This window comes from Microcaecilia unicolor, chromosome 8 (genome assembly GCF_901765095.1).
Source record: "Microcaecilia unicolor chromosome 8, aMicUni1.1, whole genome shotgun sequence".
NCBI lineage: Eukaryota > Metazoa > Chordata > Amphibia > Gymnophiona > Siphonopidae > Microcaecilia > Microcaecilia unicolor.
This window is the reverse complement of record NC_044038.1, coordinates 159820906-159846913: the sequence shown is the minus strand read 5'-3', so window position 1 is coordinate 159846913 and position 26008 is coordinate 159820906. Positions and strand designations below refer to the sequence as shown.

The window sequence follows — 26008 nt, the reverse complement described above, 5'->3', positions numbered from 1 at the left end:
AACATTGCTGTTATGATATGCCAAAAACTGATTATGCATAACATGTGAAGTATTAAACCTTCTAACAATCTGCAGCAAAATTACTGCTGTTCAGCATTTTTGCAACATTTTATTTGAAAACTTCCCCACTGCTCCCAGACTTCAGCTAATTCAGAATGAGCTCCTACAAAAGCAACGACAACATTATAACTGTTCATGATTCCCTCTTCCCACCCATCTAGCCCAGTCATCACAGCCAAGGGACAGAAGCTACAGCTCCCTCTGGAACCTGGAAAACATACATTCAAGTCTTCCTCCAGAACTTCTTTAATTCTCTATCTACCCTATGATGTAAAGCAGGCCCTGGTGTAGCATTATATAGAATACCTTTCAATATGCAAATTAACTATACTGATTATATGTCAAGTAGTAAAATGCTTCCTAAAATAACAAAACTGATCTGGTTAATTTGACAAAAGCTTTCCTCAAAAAGTGGCCATTTCTTCCCTTATAAAGGTAATAAATAGAAATAAATCAAAACACAGAAAAGAAAATAAGAGGATACCTTTTTTTTTTTTATTAGACTAACTTAATACATCATTTGATTAGCTTTCAAAGCTAATCAAAAGATATATTAAGCTACTCCAATAAAAAAAGGTATCTTATTTTCTTTTCTGTGTTTTGATTCTATTTATTACCTTTAAAAGTGGACTAACACAGCTACTACACTACTTCCCTTTTAAACAAATTCTTTACTAAATGGACTGCAGTCACAAGATCAGACTCTGGTTTAGAAAAGGCACTGTATCTGCTACATAAGACAGATTCCACAATAATCCAGTACAATAACGATTTAACAATGACAGTCGTTCAGCATCTTTAGTTAATCCATTCAAAACTTTGATTCTTCCATTTGCTTTTGAATCTTTTCTTTAACCACCTACACACTGAAAGATGACAAACTCTAGAAACCTCCATTACCAGATTTAAACATTTTAGTTTCCTTTCATCAGTGACTACTACTGTTAAAATTTCTAATCTCTTAGAATTATGATCAGAAAAAGCAGTTTAAATGCTATTTCAGTACTACACTTCATAAAAAGTGAACTAAAATAAATGCAGTTTTACATGTAAAAATGAGTGAGTGAAGAACAAACAAAGGAGACTACTATATAGTTCACTCTTCACCTTAAATGGAAACCTCAGGGTGAGCACCTGAAAATGGAGGTTTAAAAAAAAAAACCCCTATCAACCACATACTTTAAGGTTTTTGCAGCTCTTCATTAGGTATTTGACGTCATAGATGGATGGGAAGAAAAGGTTCAAGATATGAAAGAACTCATGTTCCTCCTCTGGCAGCCGGGAGTCTGTCAGTAGCTTCACCATGTAACCAAAGTCATATCCACTGAAAAGCAAAAAAAAGAAACACATTAAAAAGAACTGAATAACCATCTGAGACTGTCATTCATAATGGGAAGAAACTGTATTCCAATGAAGAGCTAAAATATATCTGTTTCAAATAATGCAAGACTGGCACAAAGCTACATAAACAAGAGAACTCGGAGCAATTCCCCAATTCACCATCATTGTGAGGTCTTGATGGAGAGAGGAGTGGAACTTAAGGCAAAACACTCTCAGCGTCTATAGCTTTATCCTGTTACTTCCAGGGTTTGTAACCTTTGAGTCCAACATATTACTAATTAAAGCACATGTTTATATATTAAAAAAAAAAAGACTATATAACAAGTTGAATTAAAGGTTCTTTCCTTTGTATGTAACAGCACAGTCCAAAACTGTAACTACATGAGCCTATTTCTGTTTTAATGAAAAGGACTTTCCATAAATAATGGGTATATCAGCTATAAATACAGAGCTCACCACCACCCCATATTTAAAAAAAACAAGGGAGGCCAGAAAAACTGTGTTCTGGTCTGCTTTAATTCTCCTGTAAGACATAGCTCTTTAGAATTATACAACTGACTAAGAAAAGTCAAGGCAAACCAACCTGTGGAAAGAAAGCCACTTCACATTGTCACAGAGAACCACCCCTGAAGTCATGAGCAGTTCTGCAAAGTGTAAGGTGTCTATACCCTCTTCTTCATGCTTCTGGAACTGCAACCCTGAGTTTGCTAGGAGGTCTATAGAATCCTGAGAGTACATATCTTCTCTGAAAACAGAAGCAATTTTACATCAGCTGCTAGTTAGTGCAAAAACACTAGCAAGGCACAAAGCAAATCCACGTAAAAGGAAACTTTACACACTTAGACCTGCATTAATGCTTTGAACAAAGGAGAAATTAGATCTTACCTGCTAATTTGCTTTCCTTTAGTCCCTCCGGACCGGACCAGGATTGGACTGATGGGTTGTGCTCGCCTACCAGCAGGTGGAGACTGAGAAAAACTCTGACTCTAGAGAGCCAATAGGAGCCCTGGCCATGTGACCTTAGCCTCAGTATTTGAATAACAAAGCAGGAAAGAAAGAAAGAAAGACCATCTGTGCCGTATGGAATCCTAGCAGCCACAAAGCACTCGGCAATGCCAAGTATCAGAGCTCACCAACAACTCTTACCAGAGAAGTGGTATGGCCCGATTTGTACTACAGCTCACCAGCAACTCTCACCAGAGAAGTGGTATGGCTCCCTTGTATTATAGCTCACCAGCAACTCTCACCAGAGAAGTGGTATGGCTCACTTGTCTTATAGCTCACCAGCAACTCTCACCAGAGAAGTGGTAAGGCTCACTTGTCTTATAGCTCACCAGCAACTCTCACCAGAGAAGTGGTATGGCTTACTTAAAGTTTCACATATATATACTAGCATGGCTTATTTAAAGGTTCACATATATATATACCAGCAATTGGGTACCCCAGCAACTCTCACCAGAGAAGTGGTATGTCCCTTTTGTAGGAAAGCTCACCAGCAACTCCTACCAGAGAAGTGGTATGGCTCACTTGAATTAGAACTCACCAGCAACTCTCAGCACAGAAGTGCTAAGGACCTCAAAGTTCTATACATATATAGATATATACATACATATATAGATAGATATATAAATACATACATACACATATATTCCAGCAACTGAACCCACCAGCAACTCCGACCAGAGACGTGGCATGGTCCACTTAAAGTCCTATATGTACAAGCGTCTTTTTTTTTTTTTTTTAATACCCCCTTGAAAAAGTGACAAAATATGGGAGGGGCCTGGTCCGGTCCGGAGGGACTAAAGGAAAGCAAATTAGCAGGTAAGATCTAATTTCTCCTTCCTTAGCGTCCCTCCGGACCGGACCAGGATTGGACTGATGGGAAGTACCAAAGCAGTAACCTTAAGGGAGGGACCCTTTCAAACCCCTAAGCATCTCCGAGTTGCATAGATCACCTCCTGGCGACAATGAACATGTAGAGTGTATATCAATCAAAAGAGAATGAAGATAAGCTCAAAATGGCACCGTACAAAATGTGCACCTAGTGCACCAAAACTCGCTGTGCGAAGGAAAGAACCCCGCTTCTCAAGATGGAGCATATGTTATAACACTCTCAGGAAATGGTCCCCCAGTGAGTAGACAAATAGAAGGTATGAATTCCTTAATACGTCGAGATATAGTGAGGCCGAAACAACGGCAACCTTACCTTGACTAGAAGTACCAAAAGGAAGGACCAAATAGCTTGTAACAGCTCTCTAAATATATAAGATCTGTTTTAATATGTAAAGCATATATAAAGCATATAATTTCCTGTGATCTTGAACGCCAGTAGAAGAGTCCAGACCAGTAAGAAAAAAGTGATTGGAAAAGATGAAAAATGGAAAACTAAGGTAGAGTGAAAAAGAAATACCCAGGTGAAGAAGTACCTCTTACCTAGACGTACTAGCTGATTGGAAAAAAAGAAAACCTGTATGAGAGAAACTTGCAGTCCTGACCCTGCTAGCTGAAGCCATGCCTACTAACAACAGTGTCTGAAAGGAGAAAAAAACCTTAAAGGAAACAAGATGATTTTGAATTATCGTGCGAAGAAGAATAACACCCTGTCCCTCTGACAATGTCACTAAGGCACAGAGGCTAAAAGCTGAGAAGAGAATACTGCAACTACAAAAGATGCCATCCTGCTTAGCAAGGCTGAATGCCTGTCCCAGACTGAGAGCATGCACCAGCCTGAGCAAGAGAGAAACAAAGAGGCCGGACTGGGGAAGAGAGAAGGTCCTCTAGAGAAAACAGAAAACCCCCTCGGCTCCATAAAAAGTCAAGATGACAACCTAAAAGGCAGCCTGGTATATCTGCAAGGAAAAAAAAAAAACAAACAAACAAAAAACATAGGGTTACGCCCCTGAGATCCAAATATCTAAGCGAAATGCCCGACCTGAAGAGAAGGCCACCATGCCAGAAGGGGATGGCATGCTACAGGGCTGGTCAGATGGTAGATCCATACAAATGACTCCCCTTGAATAAAACAGACATCAGCCATGAAATAAACCAAACGTCAGTGCGGATGTGAACCCACCTAGGAGGCAGGACGATTAGAGTCAGAGTGAGAACCAAAGCTGGGCCTCCCCGATGACATCTCACTGCACTGTTCGCTAGATTACCCCTTAGGCAGCTTACAGAGAAAAGTGAAAACATGCAAAAATAAAATGACATACATGTCAATCGTGTAAAGGGGGGCACATGCAAGCCCTGTAAAGAAACAGAATGACCAGATAGTAGAACTGTCCGAGGAAAGGATGTACCTTCAATACACAAGAAGACCAGAGACCTACCAGGGGCCTCAATATGTAGCCTAAGAAGGCAACAGACCTACCAGGAGACCGAAGACCATTCTGAAAGAACATAAGCTAGAAACAGTCCTGCCAGAGAGCAGGATTGAGTCTTTGAAGAAACCTAAGATGATAACAGTCCTATGAGAGTACAGAAAGAGCATTCCGGACTAACATAACATGGCAACAATGCTGACCAAAGACAGAGTGCTCAGAATAAAACGCTAGCCCTCAGGGATACCTCCTTGCTCCGAGAGCGACTGACAGTCCCCTAGTTGCAATGTAAAGAGACCACATGGTAATCCTGAAAGCAAACCGAATGCCAAGAGCCAGAAGGAAAAAAATTAAGTTGCAAAGTAAAGAGACCACATGGTAGTCCTGGAAGTAAAACCAAATGCCAGGAGGAATGTCCTACTCAACTAATGCTGAAAAGAGCAGCAGTCTCGGGGAAAAAAACAAAAGGGAAGCTGCAAATGCTTCAGAACACTCAAAAAGATAAAGAGCACGGGAGTGCAGCTCATGAGACTGCAAAAGGCAATTGCCCAGGGGAAAAAAACCTTGCAACTATGTCGCATGTAACCCCAAAATATTGTGGAGACTGCGAAATATTTAGATGACTCTTGACCACCAGTACTAGGCATCCTGAGAACCATAAAAATTGCACTTCTCGGTCTGCGACTTGCTGACTTGTCGACAAGAGGTTTTTTTTTTTTTTGTTTGTTTTTTTTAATAGCTAGCTGACTCGCCATGAGTGAAGAAGAATCTCCCCTTTTCTGAGGGGTAGCATAACTATGATGAACTTTTAGAGACTGGAAAACAGTGTCGTGAAGGGACATTATTGCGCATTGTGAGCTGGTCACACTTCCAGGACCCAGCCTGGGCGGACCCTGCTTAGCTTCCTTCACACCGGGCTCTATCCTTCTCAGAAACTCTCCTAAGAGAAATATGCAGAAAAGTTTGTATCAAAAAATGTGCTGCACGAAGCTTCACTATGGATCGAAGGCTTTCATGAAAAAGACTTGAGACTTTGAGAGCGCTCTTGACAGCATTTAGAATTGAAATAGGAGGAAGGAAAATTCCTTCTTAGGAACTAGGTTCTTGTGATAAAGATTTGAGACATTGAGAGTGCGCATGACGGCAGTGAGATTCCAAATAGGAGGAAGGGAGATCCATTCTTAGGAACTAGAAATTAAAATTGCATTCGGAAGAATCAAGAGAGAAAATGGTCTAAGATCCAAGAGTCTATGTAGGGAGACCCCTACTTCACATGCCTTGCCGTGAGAGCGATAGAGAAAGGAGGCGAAATGAAAAGCATAACCATCTAAAAATAAAACCGCAAGAACTCCTGGACAGAGGAAATAAGAAGATGACTGTCATGTAAGAGTAGCCTGCAACTATGATTTCATGACACAAAGTTAAACAGGTGAGAGTGGCATGTACCTATGATAACATCCTTACTGCCCCCATGCCTGTGGAAGAACAAACGTATAGCTAACATATAGGAAATATCCTGGTATGGAAAGCAACCTTTCGAAAAATGCTATAACAAAAAAAACACAACTGTGAACTACCTTCCCACAGTCACATTGGAGCCGACTCTGTGGGTGCTTGAGCACCCCCGATATTGAGAAAAACTCATGTATATGTCCAGGGAGGGGTCATTTTCATTGGACTTAGCACCCCCAATAATTTTGAAAAGTTGGCTCCTAGCCCACAGACAAACGCCACCTGAGATTATAAAGAAACAAACATCAAACAGGCTGGCCAAGTAATGCATATATAGTGGGACACAGACATACAGGAGTCCCAGAAAGAGAAATAAATTACTAAAACTGGGACCTGCACCCAGTTCTGTAGCCCACCTTTTGATGCTGCTTTTAACTCCTAACCCTTATTCACTCTGTTCAGGACCCTTATTTTAAACCTGCTCACTTTAAAATCTCCTTATCTCTTGTTTGTTCTGTCTGACCTAATGAGATTGTAAGATCTGAGGAGCAGGGACTGTCTCTTCATATTCAAGTGTACAGCGCTGCGTTTTTCTAGTAGCGCTTTAGAAATGATAAATAGTAGTAGTAGCAGCTTCAGAGACTGTAGTGCTGACTATTAGGCTACAGCAACCAGCTACTCAACATTAAAAACATAAAAAGCAAAGAAATGACCCCCCTAAAGAACATAGGCGACTCCTGAGAAAGATCAGCCCCAAACGGCCCGAAGACGGCGAAAAAGAAAGTCCCGACGCACCCCCCAGCGGCGCACAATATTTACAGGAGCCGGAAGAGGAGATCCCCGACGCTGGCATACAGCGCGTCTCAGCTTCTCGGACATGACGGTAATGCGCGTGCGCGTGCACGCGCGTACCCGATTCGCGCCAAAATCTCTTTTTTTTTTTTTTTTTTTTTAAGCCCTGCTCCGCCGAACAAACCGCTTAGGGAAGAACACAAACGGCAGTGCTAAATAAAATACAGCTCAACTCAAAGAGGGCTGAAAACAAAATGCTGCTGCTTACTCTTTTTTTTTTTTTTTTTTACACAGCTGACTCACAGCATTCCCATGCAATCAAACGGAGCTGTCTGCTCATTCAGTCAGTGGGGACAAGTTGTCTTTAATTTTTTTTTTTTTTTACACCTAAACTCCTCCAAATTACTGCTGCCTGTCTTTTTTTTTTTTTTTAACCAGCTAGATAAAATAGACACCTAAAACAGCAACCAGAGCTGCCTGCTCGTTAAAGTAATGGGGGAAAACTCCGCTGAAGAGTAATAGAACAACACATAGCTGTCTGCTCGTTAGAAGCCGGGGGATGTAGCTTGCTCCTTAAATGCTTATAAGATTTAACTTTCTATAGTGGCTGCCTCTCCCAAAGACATACACCTTTCTAAACAAAGGTAGTCCTTCCCAGCTACGTATGGGAGATGGGGAGGAAGGGGGGAGGGACCCGGAGACATCCAAGTTTGACACCCCCAGAGGCTGTAAAAGAAAGAAAGGGAAAAGAAGTCCCTACCTGACCAGCGTCTAACAGAGAATTCCTAGGCACAGAAGAAGAGGTAGCAATGTTGTTCTTATTGTAAACCTCTAAAAGAGAAAGAGAGAGACTAATGGGCTCGCTTCCTACCTGCTGGGAGACTGAGAAAATACTGGGGCTAAGGTCACATGGCCAGGGCTCCTATTGGCTCTCTAGAGTCAGAGTTTTTCTCAGTCTCCACCTGCTGGTAGGCGAGCACAACCCATCAGCAATCCTGGTCCGTCGGAGGGACGCTAAAGAAAGTGCAATTTAAGCTTCTTCAGAAGAACCGAGTTACATGACTAGCATCAAGTGTTATTTTGGAATCCTTGTCTTTGTCAGGGAAAATTAGCTCAATTGGGAAAAGGGTACAAATATATTTATATTCCAACAGATCAAGCCAATAAGAGCTGAATACAGAGCCTTTTGTAAAATATGCAGCATATATTTATTGCATTTGTATCCCACATTTTCCCACCCTTTGGTAGGTTCAATGTGGCTTACATATTACAACAGAGAGATTACAGAATATCAGTTAGTTGATGTGAAATTACTTAATGTCAATGATCAGAAGTAGAATGGATTGCGTTTACAAGGACGTCATAATGCCTTTGTATCACTCAATGGTGCGACCGCACCTAGAATATTGTGTTCAATTCTGATCACCGCATCTCAAAAAAGATATAGTGGAATTAGAAAAGGTGCAGAGAAGGGCGACAAAAATGAAAAAGGGGATGGGACAACTTCCCTATGAGGAAAGGCTAAAGCGGCTAGGGCTCTTCAGCGGTCTATAAAATAATGAGTGGAGTGGAAAGGGTAGACATGAAGCATCTGTTTACTCTTTCCAAAAATACTGGGGTTATACAATGAAGCTACAAAGTAGTAAATTTAAAACCAATTGGAGAAAATTTTTCTTCACTCAAACTCTGGAATTTATTGCCAGAGAATGTGGTAAAGGTGGTTAGCTTAGCGGGGTTTAAAAAAGGTTTGAATGGCTTCCTAAAGGAAAAGTCCATAGACCATTATTAAAATGGACTTGGGGAAAATCCACTGCTTATTTCTGGGATAAGCAGCAAAAAATGTTTTGTACTTTTTTGGGATCTTGAAAGGTATTTGTGACCTGGATTGGCCACTGTTGGAAACAGGATGTTGGGCTTGATGGACCTTTGGTCGGTCCCACTATGGCAATACTTATGTACTTATGGGAGGAATAGGTAGTATTTGTGGGAGTGAGGTATGCATCGTTTTCCATTTCTGAGGTTATTTTGGGTATTTTCAATGGTTAAGAAGTTATGAAGTCGCAGAGGGGAGGAACTTCCTGAAAAGATGTGTTTTTAGGTTTTTCCAGCAGTTGAGGTAGTTGTTCGCGAGTTTCGGGTTCTTTGTGTGGAGGAGTAGCCTAGTGGTTAGTGCAATGGACTTTGATCCCGGGGAACTGAGTTCAATTCCCACTGTAGCTCCTTGTGACTCTGGGTAAGTCACTTAATCCTCCATTGCCCCTGGTACAAAATAAGTACCTGAATATGTGTAAACCACTTTGAATGTAGTTGCAAAAAACCTCAGAAAGGCGGTATATCAAGTCCCATTTCCCTTTGGTAGTGCATTCCAGAGTTGGGTGCCTATGAAGGAGAAGCTGGAGGCATATGACGATATATAAGGATGGGTAGGGAATGCACATGTATTTGCCAGCACACTCAGCAGGCGCAAAATGAGCAGCATAAGCCTGGCTACTGAAAAAGCAATTTTGCAACTTCCATATGTAAACATTCCATTTTACAAATCTATAAGTGCTGTCAATTAAGTGGCAAGGTCACAAGTTTTTATTCTCATTCTGGATTCACCACTAAACCTTCTCCTCCTCTTCATCCTATAACCCTCTCCCTCAACCAACCAACCCAGGCCTCCTTCTCCTTTTCCTGATATCACCGAAGAGGAAACCGCCCATCTTCTCTCCTCCTCGAAATGCACCACCTGTTCCTCAGACCCCATCCCCACCAACTTACTTAACACCATCTCTCCTACTATCACCCCCCCCCCCCCCCCAATCTGTCATATCCTCAACCTCTCTCTCTCTACTGCAACTGTCCCGGACACCTTCAAGCATGCGGTAGTCACACCACTCCTCAAAAAACCATCACTTGACCCTACCTGTCCCTTCAACTACAGCCCCATTTCCCTCCTACCCTTCCTCTCCAAGATACTTGAACGCGCCGTTCACAGCCGTTGCCTTGATTTTCTCTCCTCTCATGCCATCCTCGATCCGCTTCAATCCGGCTTTCGCCCCCCCTACACTCGACAGAAGCGGCACTATCTAAAGTCTGCAATGACCTGTTCCTCGCCAAATCCAAAGGTCACTATTCAATCCTCATCCTCCTCGACCTATCCGCCGCTTTTGACACTGTCAATCACAACTTACTTCTTGGCACACTGTCCTCTTTTGGGTTCCAGGGCTCTGTCCTCTCCTGGTTCTCCTCTTATCTCTCCCATCGTACCTTCACTCTCATGGTTCGTCCTCCACCCCTATTCCGCTCTCTGTTGGAGTCCCTCAGGGATCTGTCTTTGGACCCCTTCTTTTTTTCAATCTACACCTCTTCCCTGGGCTCCCTGATCTCATCTCATGGCTTCCACTATCATCTTTATGCTGATAACACCCAGCTTTCTCTCTCCACACCAGACATCACTGCAGAAACCCAGGCCAAAATATCGGCCTGCTTGTCCGACATTGCTGCCTGGATGTCCAACCGCCACCTGAAACTGAACATGGCCAAGACCAAATTTCTTGTCTTCCCACCCAAACCCACCTCTCCTCTCCATCTCAGTTGATAACACCCTTATCGTCCCCGTCTCATCTGCCCGCAACCTCGGTGTCATCTTCGACTCCTCCCTCTCCTTCTCTGCGCATATCCAGCAGATAGCCAAGACCTGTCGCTTCTTCCTTTATAACATTAGCAAAATTCGCCCTTTCCTCTCTGAGCACACCACCCGAACTCTCATCCACTCTCTCATTACCTCTCGCCTTGACTACTGCAACCTACCCCTCACTGGTCTCCCACTTAGCTACCCCCCTTCAGTCCGTTCAGAACTCTGCTGCACGTCTTATCTTCCGCCTGGACCAAAATACTCATATCACCCCTCTCCTCAAGTCACTTCACTGGCTTCCGATCAGGTACCGCATACAGTTCAAGGTTCTCCTACTAACCTACAAATGCACTCGATCTGCAGCCCCTCCTTACCTCTCTACCCTCATCTCGCGCTCCTACCCGTAACCTCCGCTCTCAAGACAAATCCCTCCTTTCAGTACCCGTCTCCACCACCGCCAACTCCAGGCTCCGCCCTTTCTGCCTCGCCTCACCCCATGCGTCGAACAAACTCCCTGAGCCCATACGCCAGGCCCCCTCCCTGCCCATCTTCAAATCATTGCTCAAAGCCCACCTCTTCAATGTCGCCTTCGGCACCTAACCACTACACCTCTACTCAGGAAATCTAGACTGCCCCAACTTGACATTTCGTCCTCTAGATTGTAAGCTCCTTTGAGCAGGGACCGTCCTTCTTTGTCAATTTGTACAGCGCTGTGTAACCCTAGTAGCGCTCTAGAAATGTTAAGTAGTAGTAGTAAGTAAATAAATGACAGGGGATTATCAAGAATTAATTCCTTAATCCCTTGTGTAAAGCCCTGGCTGAAATAAGCACTTTTTTAAAAAAATCTGTCCGTGCCTCTGAGCTAGTGCAAACATTCTCTCACATACACGCATTCCAATTGTTAAAATGGTGGACAGACGTGCAGATCTCCACATGTAAATAACAGCTTTCTTAAAACACCATTTAATCATGTATCTGAGGTACTTGAGTAAATGCTTTTAAAATAACTACAGGGTAAATTCAGAAGCAGTAGTTAGAAGACATTATGGCAAAGTTTCTAAAATTCTCAGCATTTTTCTGGCACTTACATAAATGTGCATAATAAAATAAGGTAAAATTATGTATCATACCTGATAATTTTCTTTCCATTAATCATAGCAGATCAAGCCATAGACTGGTGGGTTGTGTCCATCTACCAGCAGGTGGAAATAGAGAGCAATCTTTTGCCTCCCTATATGTGGTCATGTGCTGCCGGAAACTCCTCAGTATTTCGATATCAAAGCTCCATCCGCAGGACTCAGCACTTAGAGAATTACACCCACAAAGGGACACTCTGCCCAGCTCCCCACCGCCGAAGCGGGGGAGAGGAATCCGTCCAGCTCATCCCCGCGAAGCGGGGGAGGGACACCACACCCGCCGATGCGGGGGGGATCTGGCTTATCCTGCTACCGCAACTGCGGGAGGAGCTGGCTTACCCAAACACTGCCGAAGCGGGAGGAATACAAAGCTATCCTACTGCCGCACGAAGCAGGGAGCACCGGCATAATTTAGGTATCAATCCAGCCACCGTCGAAACGGGAGGAGAGGAAGCAGCAGCTCACTGTAACACAAAATCGTTTCAACTCAAGGAAAATCCAATTGGAAGAACTTGAACACGAAGTCCTCCTGAACAGGAACTGAAGATTAAACTTGAACCTGAAATATAACCAGAACAAAAACAATACAGATGTCTGGGCGGGGCTATGGATTGATCTGCTATGATTAATGGAAAGAAAATTATCAGGTATGATACATAATTTTACCTTCCATTTCACCAAGCAGATCAATCCATAGACTGGTGGGATGTACCGAAGCAGTACTCACCCAGGGCGGGACATGGAAATCCCTGAACACAACACTGAAGCTCCAAACTGGGCCTCGGCCCGAGCAGCCACATCCAAGCAGTAATGTAGTGAGAAGGTATGAGCCCACACCCAAGTTGCCGCTCGACAAATCTCTTCCAAGGAAACGGATCTGGACTCTGCCATCGATGCCACCTGTGCTCTAGTAGAGTGCGCCTTCAGCTGAATAGGCGGAAGCTTCCCTGAAGCCACATAAGCTGCCGCAATCGTCTCCTTGACCCAACGTGCCACAGTAGGCTTAGATGCCTGCAGACCCTTACGAGGGCCTGCGAACAGCACGAACAGGTGATCCGACTTCCGGAAGTCATTGGTCACTTCCAAGTATCTGATGACGACTCGTCTCACATCCAGACATTTGAGAGCAGGGTACTCCTCTGGGTAATCTTCCCTATGAGAGGAGGATAGGCAAAGCTGCTGAGTCACATGGAAGCGAGAAACAATGTTGGGCAGAAAGGAAGGCACTGGGCGAATCGACACTCCTGCCTCAGTGAACCGCAGGAATGGCTCTCGACACGAGAGTGCCTGGAGCTCGGAAACTCTTCTGGCTGAAGTGATAGCCACCAAAAAGACCGCTTTCAACGTCAGGTCCTTCAGCGATGACAAGGGCTCAAAGGGCGGTTTCTGCAAGGCCCGTAGCACCAGATTGAGATTCTACGTAGGCACTATCGAGTGCAGAGGAGGGCGCAGGTGATTTAACTCCTTTGAGGAAGCGCACGTCTGGCTGCGAAGCCAAGGAAGCACCCTTCAAACAGCTCCTGAAGCAAGCTAGAACCGCCACCAGGACTTTCAGCGAACTGAGCGACAGGCCTTTCTGCAGACCCTCTTGCAGGAATGCCAACACTGAAGATATTGGAGCAGTGAAGGGCGATAGAGAGCCTGCCTCGCACCACGATGCAAAGGTACGCCAAACCCTGGCTTAAGCAGTAGAAGTAGAGCGCTTCCTCGCTCTCAGCATAGTGGTGATGACCTTGTCTGAGAAGCCCTTCTTCCTCAGCCACTTCCGCTCAAGAGCCAGGCCGTAAGACCAAAGGGGGAGGATCCTCCATCACCACGGGACCCTGATGCAAGAGGCCCCGCTCCGCTGGCAGTCTCAGAGGGCCGTCCACTGAAAGCCTGATTTAGTCCGCATACCAGGGACGTCTGGGCCAATCCGGACCCACCAGGATCGCCCGGCCCGGATGCTTTGCCACCCAGCCTAGAACTCTGCCCATCAGGGGCCAGGGCGGGAACACTGCTGGAGAAGAGCATCGACTCCGAGATCAAGGGTCCCGTCCTCTGCTGAAAAAACGCGGTACTTGGCAATTGGCAGAGGACACCATCAGATCCAGGCTCGGCTGGCCCCAACGCTTCTTGATGTCCAAGAACGCCCGAGCAGACAGCTGCCACTCTCCGGGATCCAAAGTATGACGACTGAGAAAGTCCGCCTTGACATTCATGACTCCCGCAATGTGGGCCACCGACAGCTGTTCCAGATTCGCTTCCGCCCACAGGCATAGCTTCATGGCCTCCTTGGCTAGAGGGACGCTCTTGGTACCTCCCTGGCGATTGACATAGGCCACAGCCGTGGCATTGTCCGACAGGACCCGTACTGGCCTCAGCCCCAGGACCGGGAGAAACTCTAGAACCGCCAACCGAATGGCTCGGAGTTCCAGGAGGTTGATAGACCACTTCGCCTCTGCAGAGGACCAGAGCCCCTACGCTGTCCTTTCCAGGCAGTGGGCTCCCCAGCCCGTCAAACAGGCGTCCGTCGTGACGACAACCCACTCCGGGGTCGTGAGAGGCATTCCTGCGGACAGCTTGTCTGGCCTCAGCCACCAACTCAGCGCCTTACGCACCGCTGGCTCCAAGGGAAGGCATACAGTGCAATCCTTCGAAACTGGAGCCGCAGAAGAGAGTGCTGTAGTGGTCTCATATGGGCCCTGGCCCAGGGCACTAACTCCATTGTGGTCGTCATGGAGCCCAACAGCTGCACATAGTCCCAAGCCCGAAGAGTCGAGGATGCTAGGAACTGGTCCACCTGGGCCCGAAGCTTGACGCTCCAGCTGTCCAGCAGGAACACTCTGCCCACTTGGGTGTCGAATCAAACTCCCAGATACTCCAGGGACGGAGTCGGGCGCAGCTGACTTTTCTCCGTTGACGATCCATCCCAGGGAGCTCAGAAGAGCAAAAACCCTGTCCGTAGCTCTCCCACACTCTGCATAAGAGGGGGCTTGGATCAGCCAGTCGTCCAGATAGGGATGGACTTGCACTCCTTCCTTGCGGAGGAAAGCCGCGATGACCACCATTACTTTGGAGAAGGTCCGCGGAGCAGTAGCCAACCCGAACGGGAGGGCTCTGAACTGGAAGTGTCGGCCCAGGACTGCAAAGCGCAGGAAGCGCTGGTGAGGCGGCCAGATGGGAATATGTAAGTAAGCATCCTTGATGTCCAAGGATTCCAGGAATTCTCCTTTTTTCACCGTAGCTGTTACGGAGCAGAGAGTCTCCATCCGGAAGTGCCGTATTTTCAAGGCCCGATTGACTCCCTTGAGGTCGAGAATAGCCCGAACAGAACCTCCCTTCTTTGGCACCACAAAGTAAATGGAGTAACGTCCCTTGCCAAGTTGACCTACTGGCACTGGGACCACCGCGCCCAGGCAGATCAGGTTGTCTAAAGTCTGCTGCACTGCCGCTGCTTTGACTGGAGACTTGCAGGGAGAGTTTACGAACCAGTTTCTCAAGGGCCAGCAGAACTCCAACTTGTGGCAGTCTCTGATGACTTCCAGAACCCAAGCGTCTGAAGTTACCCTGGTCCACTCTCCCAGAAACGAGAATAGCCTTCCTCCTATCTGCACTGGGCCATGGACCATGGCCCCGTCATTGGGTACGAGACCCTGACGGAGGACGAACCTCCGCGATGGCGGTCCCTGCGAAAGGAATGCTGCTTGGGGGAGAAGTTCCGCTTGAAGGAAGAGGAGGAAGAGGAGGTCGACTTGCCCGGGCGATACCGGCGGGCTTCCTGAAATTGGCCCTTGGTTGAACCAAGGCGAGCACTGCCGGCCTGTGCCCTGACCTCCGGCAACCTCTTGCCCTTCGACGTGCCGAGCTCCGTCACAATCTTGTCCAGCTCGTCCCCAAAGAACAGCTTGCCTTTAAAAGGCAACTTGGCTAAGCGAGATTTTGAGGCATGGTCAGCCGACCAGTGTTTAAGCCATAGCCACCGCCAAGCCGAGACTGTCTGAGCCATACCTTTAGCCGAGGCTCTCAAGACGTCGTACAGCAAGTCTGCTAAGTAGGCCAAGCCCGACTCCAGGGCCGGCCAATCCGCCCTCAAGGACTAATCCGAGGGGGAAGTCCGCTGCAAAACGGTCAGGCATGCCCTGGCCACGTAGGAGCCGCAAACCGAGGCTTGCAAACTCAGGGTGGCCGCCTCAAAGGCCGACTTTAAGGCCGCCTCCAATCTCCTGTCCTGAGCGTCCTTCAGGGCAGTGCCACCTTCCACCGGCAGAGCCGTCCTCTTAGTCACCGCAGTGATTAAAGAGTCCACTGTAGGCCAGAGAAAGGCCTCCCGTTCACCCTCAGGCAGAGGGTACAGACGGGACATGGCCCTGGCTACTTTAAGGCTCACTTCAGGGGTATCCCATTGAGCCGAAATTAGTCAGCATGGCTTCATGAACGTGGAAGGTTCTAGGCGGGCACTTAGTTCCCAGCATAATGGTACAGCCAGCTGAGGCTGAGAGAGGGCCTTCCTCCGGAGAGGAAATTTTTTAAATGCTCATGGCCTGCACTAACAGGTTGGGCAAATCCTCTGAGCGAAAAAGCCGTGCTGCAGAGGGGTCATCCGCTCCATCCGAGGATCAGTCTCCTCCATAGAATCCGCTAAGGACCTCTGGGAGAACTCAGACACGCTGCCCTCATCCACATCAGAGGAGACAGAGTCCCCTAGGGCCTGGAGATCCACCCGAGGGCGTTTGATCATAGAAGCCTCACCACCCTTATCAGACAGGGGAGCAGGGGCAGCGCTTTGCATAAGAAAAGCCTGATGCAGCAGCAAAATGAACGCAGGGGAGAAACACCCCAATCTGTGCATTTCTGCAGCCTGGGCCACGGCCCTAGAAGCACTCTTAACCTGCTCTCCCAAGAGCGGGGGAGAGGCGCGCTGCTCATCCAAAATGGGGTCTGTCGCGACACTCTGCGGATCCGCGCGGGAAGAATGGCGCTTTAATTTTGCCGACTTTTTACCGTCACCCGAGTCAAGGGCGACCACACTATTAGCGTCTCCCACCTCGAGGGCGGCCCAAGAAGAAGCCGTCCAAGCAGCATGGCCGGCCACAACCAGGAGGGCAGCCAGCGGGGGATGGGCGCCTAAGGCGGGAAAAAACCGCCGCACCGGAGAAAAACCCGGGGAACTCTCCTGACTCCGAAAAGGCGCCCAAAAAAGGTGACTCTGCCTTCGGACCCCCCGCTTCCCCGCTAGACGCGCGTTCTGGGGAGCGTCTCTTCGCACCCTTACCATCCGACACCATTAGCCACGTGGAGACCGTTCGGGGAACCCCCTGCCTGCTAGTAAAAAGGTAAAATTACCTGCTTCTCACTCCGAGCTGCAACGATTTGGAGTCCCAGTGAGCAGCTGCAAACAAAAGACGTTTTTCTCTCAAAGACGTCTATTTTTCTGTTTTTTGGGGTTTTTTTGAAAAACGGAGCCAGCGGGAGTGGCGAGAAAAGGAGGGACCTGGCACCACCAGGTTTACACTTGCTCACGAAGAGCCCTCAACCCCAGGTACTCAACAAAACCTAAACAATTAGGCTTGGAGACCTAGCCAGAGCTGCTGCTGCTGTGTGACCACACACCTGCTGAGATAGAGAACATACTGGGGAGTTTCCGGCAGCACATGACCACATATAGGGAGGCAAAAGATTGCTCTCTATCTCCACCTGCTGGTAGATGGACACAACCCACCAGTCTATGGATTGATCTGCTTGATGAAATGGAATTTATATTTTACTTTATACAAATTAACATCAATGACATTTCTTGTGTTTCCACTTAACTATTTGAGTCTTCTTTTTTTTGGGGGGGGGGGGGGGGGGCAATGGGAAGAGATTTTAAAGATTGCTGGCTTAGACGTAAGGAATCTTAGGAGGAAGAAACAGGAGAAAGGACCTCAGAAAGGAGGAACTTCGGGCAGCATATGGAGTGAATGTCACGAGGACAGGGAGCAGAAGGGAAGAAAACTGAGAAGGGTATCCTGGATCAGGGAGGGAGGATCCACTCTCATAACCCCTATTTCCAATATCCCTTCTTTTGCTCATGTATCCCACACACTCCGCATCCTGGGCAATTGAACACACAATATTGACCTTTTGCAACAGAAGATGTAGCCTGAGACAATATATTGCTTTCCTTTTTCTACAGCCAAGCCAGGATAGAGAAAAGAGAGGTGCATTTTTACCGCCACACTGCTTTCATTTCCACCTGGCCTCCAGAGTTTCTCATGACAATTGCAGAGGAAATAAGGAATCTACTGTGAGGGCTAGATTTTGCAGCCCTTATCACAGAAGGCTGAAGTCCTGCTTTTAAGCTCTCTCTCAGACTAATATTAGCAGTACAGTACATTGCAGGATATCTGCACAATGGAACTATATCACACCACACGCAATCTTTTCCAAAATGTAAATGATGCCATTTATAAAATATATACATTTATGGATACCGCACCAGCAATTAATCCAGCTTCTGTCAACTGCTTAACAACATGGAAGCTATTTCATAAAATATTTTCTGTATTTAACTCCTAAAAGTCCACTGGAACATGCACTCAGATGGCACCTGTATGTAGGGTGTTCCCAGGGACCATTCTTTTTACAATATGGATTCTTCAGCCAATGACCTGAATACATCTGCAACCATCAGAAACCAGCTTGGTTACAAAGGAACATTAGTGCTGAGCATTGCACAATGACTTCATCCAAGGACATATTCTGTGTTGCAAACTGGCTGCTATCTCCTGGGAAGATTGTAGGAGAGAAACACAGGGCTCCAGGAGTATCTGAGCATACAGGGAGTTTACATGCCATTGAACAAAGGCTCGCTTCTTGACCATGAAGCTGGCTGGACATTATGTCATCGTATGTGATTGGTCCACAGGTATCATCTGACCCTTGGATACCAAAACGTTTGGACTGAAGAAAGGAGACGACCGGTGGATTAGCAGGTGAAAAGAACGCTCGAAAGAGCCAGAGACTGATTTTCCTAACACCAGTGAACTGCGTGCCTTGTAACCAACTGACAAGGCCTGCTCAGCTACAATATCAGGCCTTATTCTAAGACTGTACCATTTGCATCCAGAATTCAAATCTCGGACCTTATTCCTGGACTGAGAGACTCGCTGAGAATTCAGCTCGAGTCGAGAGGAGAAATCCGCTTCGGAACCATTTGGAAGTCTGCCACAGACTGCAGGGTGAGATCAGGATTTATTCCTATGGCCAGGGGAATAATTAGTCCTTGTCTTTATTCTGTGACAGATGGGTTATGTCATGACTTGTGGTCTGTGAATTTAGCTGCTACGGTATTTTGCATAAGACGTGTGGTATAACTTCTGATGCTATCAGTACTGTAATTGGTGGTGTAATCACTCATTTAGTTAGTCTATTAGGATAATCATATGTCATTACCTGTATTTTGGTTATAATCTCTTTGTATAGCAAGTTCTTGTATTTTGCTTGGCATTTTGCTGCAGAACTATTTTTATACATATATTTTTCTTTACATAATAAATAATATATATATTTCTTCTGTGGCATGGTTCCTTTTCACAGCACAGCTAGCTTGTCATTGGGATAAAGAGGTACGCTTCCCTAGACACGAGTCCAGGATATTGCTATTTAGTAGTGTTCTGTCAGCTAAGTACCTCTTGTGAAGAACATACCCTACAGGTCCCCCCTGACATGCCAGGACACCAACCTGGCACCTTAGGGGGCACTGCAGTGGACTTCAGAAATTGTTCCGAGGTGCATAGCTCCCTTATCTTTGATGCTGAGCTTACCAACCCCCCCCCCCCCCCAAAAAAAAAAAAAACCCACTCCCTACAACTGTACACCACTACCATAGCCCTAAGGGGTGAAGGGGGGCACCTACATGTGGGTACAGTGGGTTTTGGACGGCTCACATTTACCACCACAAGTGTAACAGGTGGGGGGGGTGGGCCTGGGTCAGCTCCAATTTCTTTAACAACATGTTAAGGGTTCCATTCTGAACTGGTTTGTGATTGATTCTGCTGTGATTTTGGACTAATTAAGTGCATACCTTTTTGTTTTAACCCTCCCTTCTTTCCCATCTTTATTGTAGTTCTACCTCCTTTCCTATTGTCTCCTGTCTTGTCAATATTAATCATGGACTAGCTTTTGAATAATTAGATTATAAGCTGCCTCCATGGTTCTTCCCATAGGCGGGATAGAAAGTTCTAAATAAACTTGGTAAATCCAGTTTTTCCTGCTAGTTTAATGTTCCTATGTCCCCTGTAGAACTCTACAAAGATACAGCTCACTCTGCAAACGGTGCCAAGATTTGACATTGCAACCCTCAACTCCGAGCCATGGATTCTATCATTTGAGTTACAGGACTAGCTCTGCTAAGCACGAACCAACTGTAGACTGAGGCATACAGCTCACCCCTTAGTACAGGGGTGGGTAAACACAAAGAGCCTCATGAACATCAGTACTATTCCTAGTGGGCTGCAACATTACGTAACGTTGAAACCGGAAATGCAAAGGGTTCCATAGACCTATGATAAATCAGTAAAAAATGAACTGAAACTGATGAGACAAACTGCTAGAATGACTATTCTGCAATTATTTATGAAACACAGTATTTAAAATTGCCAAAATCTGGTTAATGACATTTTCTATGTATACTTCCCTTGGTCTTGTGGGCCATGTACAATTCAATGACGGGCCGTATTTGGGCCACAGGTTGCCCACCCCCTGCATTAGTATGCCACCCTGTCAAAGAAATATGTTTTCTTCCAAGCACATTATTCTGAACTTTCTCTCCCAATGAAGTTCATTATTTGATATTTTAAATCAAAAAGAAACTACTTATGTTTATAGATGTGAAGTTTCTTTTAAGTCAAAATAAATTAATATTACAACATTCATAAAAAAATCAAGGGAAATAGTATTAAATCATTAAAGAGTAACACACAACAAAATCGTCCGAGTTTAAAAAAGAAAAAAGCCTGGAAAAATAATACCTGAAATAAGAATGGAAAAAAAAACCTGTTGCTCTTATAATTCATTATGGGGCACTTTTACAAAGGCGTGCCAAAGAGTGGCCTGCGGTAGTGTGGGCATGTGTATTGGACGCGTGCTTGACCATTTCTCCACTACATCTGGAAAAAGGGAAAAAAAAAAATCAGATCTTACCTGCTAATTTGCTTTTTAGTCCCTCCGGATCAGCCCAGAAAGATACTGTATTCTCAGTCTCCACCTGCTAGAAGAAGTGCACAACCCATCAGTATCTTTCTGGGCCTCTCCGGAATGACACTAAGAAAGGGGGGTGGCAAGGAAATGGACATACAGCAAAATGAAAACCAGTGCGCATCTATTTATGGCCTGAGTCCTTAACACCACCCATTGACTTAGCAGTAAGGGCTCATGCGTTACCCACATGGTAACCGTCCAGTGCGCGCCAACTGCCAATGCCAGGGATGCCCCCGCGATAGAAAAACAGAAAATAATTTTCTACTGTGTGTTTTCGGTGTGCACCAAATTTGGAATTACCAACCAGGGCATGCATTAGCTGGGTGGTAATGCTGATTTGGCGTGTGCTGGATGCACGTACGCTCTTATGCGCCTTTAAAAGGGCCCCTCTACAAGGAGAGGGAAGGTGAACAGCATCCTGTACTCTGACAGAGTGTCAGCAAACAGAAACCCCTGCTCCTAACATTTCTTCTATGAAGTACTTACGTCAGATTGAATTTAAAGTTGAACTGCCAAGTGTTGGTCCCGGGAGGATATTCCCCCTTTTCATTCATGAAAGTTAAACCAAGTTGAATAATTTTCAAAAGGTCAACATTACAGCGCAAGAGCTGGTACTGGTAATCTATGGTGCTGCGGAATTCACCAATCGGCCTCACCACAACTCCAGGAAATTCAGTATCCTATATAATGAAAAGCAAAGAAGAAATCATTTCTGTTAGTAATAGATTTCATGCAGCAATCTGCAGAACTCTCATAGTTACTTAAGCATGGTCTTGATTTATTAAATAAGTACATAAGCTTTTAATTTGTACACCGCTTTGATTTTTGATTGAAAGGTGATATATCAAGAATGTAATAAACAGAAGCATCGCCATACTGGGACAGACCAAGGGTCCATTGAGCCCAGCATCCTGTTTCCAGCAGTGGCCAATCCAGGTTACAAGTACCTAACAAGATCCCAAAAGAGTTTCCACCGTCATTAAGACCCATCAAATTTAACCAGTAATTTACCAGTATGAAAGCTACATAATTTATTTTTCTCTGAAGAAAAATGAAAAAAAATTGCCCTTAATCTCTCTATATATCTATATTTTCTTTTAATGAAAAATACTTAAACCTAGATCAGCATCTTCCTTTCCTAAACTGAATTTGCTGTTCAATATTTAACTGATAAAACATTTTGGGGTCCCTTTACTAAGGAGTGCTAGTGGATTTAATGCACATAATGGGCTCTGTGGTATTTAGTGCACACTAACTGTTAGCATGCATTAAACCCCTTAAGCATGCCTTAACAAAAAGCACTCCTTCATTTGGGTGTTTATGTTACAGCTATGCGCACAAATACACGAAGGACCCTGTTTACTAAGCCACGCTGTAGACGCACTAACACTACAGACACCTATATATTCTTATGTCTCTAGCATTGATGCGCGCTAACAAGTTAGTGTGCTTACAGCACGGCTTAGTAAGGGTCCTAAATTATGCTTCGGCTGTGAGATGCAATTTGTAATGTATGCCAATGCCCCTTTGTTGTTCTTTAATAACTTTAACTGCAGTAGAAGGAAACTGTTTTCAATACATATTAATGCATGTTGGTTATTACAAACTTGTGATGATATTGGCTATTATGGATATTTAACTCCAGTGCTTGAGGTAGCAATCTATAAGAATCCTTGTTTTTCCCTATCTGGGCAACAGTGTTTTAGGTTGGGGAACTTTAAGTTCAAAACTTGTTTACTAAGCCGTGCTAGCAGCTGCTGCACGGGAATTCCGACACAGCCCGTTCAAAGTGAATGGGCTGTGTCAGTGCTAGCGCGGCTTAGTAAACGGGGGGGGGGGGGGGGGGGGTGATTGTAATTCTTCTAGCGCAGGGAGACATTTACTGTATCTATATGTAACTCATGGTGATCAGATTTGGAAAGGCAAGTAATCAAATCTAAAATACAACTCAATCCAAAGATTTTCATCACCACCCTCGCATGCAACTGTTTCATTAAGAACATTTAAGCCACTGAAATTAACTTCTAAATGAAAACCTACTTAGTTCCTCACATGGGAAAACTGAACATTTGACGACAGATCTTCACAGTTGCTCATCACAACCAAAAACCACTAGAAAAGCAAGTGCATTTTGAATTCTAAGCTCGTATTCTTACTGAACCTAAAGCATGTGTAAATTCTCAATGGTAGATTTCTTCTGGCAAAGGTGGAAGTACATTTAAAAAAATAAAAATTATCTTAAGCATCAGGGACAATTTTCTCAACGCTTTTGATTTTTTGATATACTGCCTCACATGTAAGCACTGAAGCGGTTTATAATTAAAAGAAACAAAATTAAACATCACATATTCATTTTATTGAACTCCCCAACTCCAGTTCAGTGATATGTCTACTGAAGTGCATTAAGCCCTGGCCTAACACATGCTTAGTACATGTGAAAATGCTTACCAAAAGTGCATTAAAGTGTTTTACAGTAAGCTAACTTGTTTGAACACAAGTTCAGGGTATTTCTCTTTGTGTATTTACCTTCTGGAAGGAGCATACTGGGGCACAGAATAGGCGTGGATGTGCTATCTAGCTAGCATGTTCCAATTACCGCATTCTATCTTGTTAGCGTGTCCATAACATGGGAGCTGTTAGCTTCCCCGTTAATTTTTTTCTAGTTGCGCATGATAATGCGAAACTGAAAGAGAAATACTGGAAATTGTTTCTATTTTCTGGGCTTCCCTCTCTCCACTACTCTATCCCATCCCATATAGCTGCAGAAAATGTTGAAAAAGCAGCAACTTTTCTAGCCTATGGAATTTCAAGAAACATACTTCTCTCATAACCAGAGAATGCATGCCACAAATTTGGTCCAAGTAGCTAAAAGCAATGTACTTTGTATTTTCCAGCTTCACCTCTGATGATGGTGGCACTATGAAACTAATAAGACTGACAGCAAATGCTGTTCCTTGAATACATAGTGGTAACAGGGATGAGAAATAAGCTGGGTAACCGAGGACAAAACTTCTGAACATTGGACTTCTGTGAACTAATGCATTTGATAAAACAGTGGGGAAAATTGAATCACTTTTTATGGTCCCCATCATCGATTTGTTTGTTTGGGGTTTTTTATATTAACATTTTTCCCTTATTTTGCTTTGACTATGTTTTGTTTTTTTCTGCTTCTTCTCTTATTATTTTTGCTTTTTGAATTTTTGACATCCAGGTGACCCGACTTAGGAATTTTCCAGCCCTAGTTACTTATGTTAGAAGCTTACATTATTCCAACAGAGCTGTGCTGAAAAGCTAGATATTTAACCAACCAAAGTAAATAATACAACCGTTTCAACCTAAAGCTGCAGGCTACTAGTTACCATTGCTATGTAGCTGAAACTGCGAACAAGTTCTCTGATTTTCCTCATCTCTTCCTCCAGATTAATAGCCCAGACTTCACAAATAACCTGGCTGTTGTCCACCACGGCGGCTGGCATATTGGCAGAATGGAAGGCAGGCTCCTGGTGTGATAATGTTGGATTAAAAGAAGGTAAAACTACCACAGATGAAGACAATGAAGGCAGTGGAACCCAATGACCAAACAACTGGGGTGAAGGTGGCAGGCTGCAAGAATTGTACAATTGCTGCTGCTGTGAAAATGGCAGGAAACAAGTACTGTGGACCCGATTTTGAAATTGCACTACAAGAGAGAGAAAAATATATGATGTCCAGGCTTACTGTTAAGATTAGATTCTCATACATAATGCATGTCCTAATGTCCCTATATTCAAGTTTGTGAAGATTTTCAAGTGAAAAGAACTCAAATTAATGAGGTCATCATTTTGCAAACCAGTATTCAAGCCAAAGCAGTATTACAATTCTGATATTCCACTGTGAATGTCACTAGTGGTTAAACGTTCAAGCTTGAACATTAATTTTGGACTTTGGAATTCTATGGGTGATCGCTCCTGGATTTTTCTCTATAAATTAATGTTGTGCTCATAATTTCATCAGTTATGCTATTTTCATTTAAACTTGTGTGTTAAGCAGATCATCTTCACTGGCACTTCTGACAGTATCTCCAGTAAATTCTTACATGTTCTGCAGTGTGACAGTCCCTAATAGTAACCTTCTATTTGTGTATCTGTTTGAGGTTTTATAGGATGTTTAAAATATTTTTTCTTGAAAAGGTTAAAAACCAGAACAAGGTTAATTCATATGAGGATATAATCAATTTGAATTTTAAAACATTGGTATTATGAAGACATACACTCCAGCAACACTGATCTTTTATTTTGAAAGGAAAAAAAGAACCCTTACAACAGAAATATAATCAGTAACATTTTAGAAAAAAAAATTTACTTTTGTCTTTAAATAAAATGATCATGATTGTATTCCTTAAGCAGAAGTCAGTAATACACCACAAAGCCTATTAGATAAGTCCTGAGGCATTTTGGGACTCTTTTACTGAGATGAGTTAAATAACTAGTGCAGGTTTTACCATGCATTGGCCTTTAGTGGAAACCGGTGGTAACTACCATATGTTTAAAAAAAACAAAAACCACAAACTAGATGCTTAACACTGTTAGGAGCGGGTTGTAGACACGGCCATTTGTAAAAGCTAGCGAAGGGTGTGCCGCAAGCTGTCATTACTAGCAATAGCATGGCTGCAGTTAACCCAACCTCAAGAGGATCAATTGTCCTTATATGGAAAGATAATCCCTAACAGCAGTACTGCGAGACTACTATTACTAAAGGGTAAGGATGGTCATTTCAAAACCTGGAGGTAGACAGAGCAGGAACAGAGGGGAGACAGCTCCCACCTCATGCTGCTGGACTACCAGGGAACCTCTGATTGGATCCTACAGGTGAAAGTTTGGCTATCCCGAAGGGAGGGGGTTATATTTGCAAGGAGGAGGAGAATGTCCTGGGGGTCAAATGAGCCCACTGAAATGCTAGTATGGGATTAAAAGGGTGTGGAACTGCTACTACAGCTTTTTTTTTTGTTTTTGTTTTTTTAAGTAGCTTTGGGCAACACTGGGGCCTGCATTCCATGCCTGGGCAGGTAGCACGGGCGCACCTGCACT

General features: G+C 44.7%; 1 protein-coding gene across 2 annotated transcripts in view; it reads right to left on the bottom strand.

Moving 5' to 3' along the window:
- The window catches only part of CNOT8 (CCR4-NOT transcription complex subunit 8), a 104922-nt gene that overhangs the window by 62778 nt on the left and 16136 nt on the right, over window positions 1-26008 (bottom strand). Inside the window, exons 2-5 of one of the 2 annotated variants that reach the window (XM_030211886.1) lie at window positions 24302-24621; window positions 21429-21622; window positions 1985-2146; window positions 1240-1384 (exon numbers count right to left, since the gene is read on the bottom strand). In XM_030211886.1, the coding sequence (XP_030067746.1) occupies window positions 1240-1384; window positions 1985-2146; window positions 21429-21622; window positions 24302-24621 (821 nt within the window). The remainder of the gene's footprint in view (window positions 1-1239; window positions 1385-1984; window positions 2147-21428; window positions 21623-24301; window positions 24622-26008) is intronic. The other variant, XM_030211887.1, reaches the window with a different exon arrangement.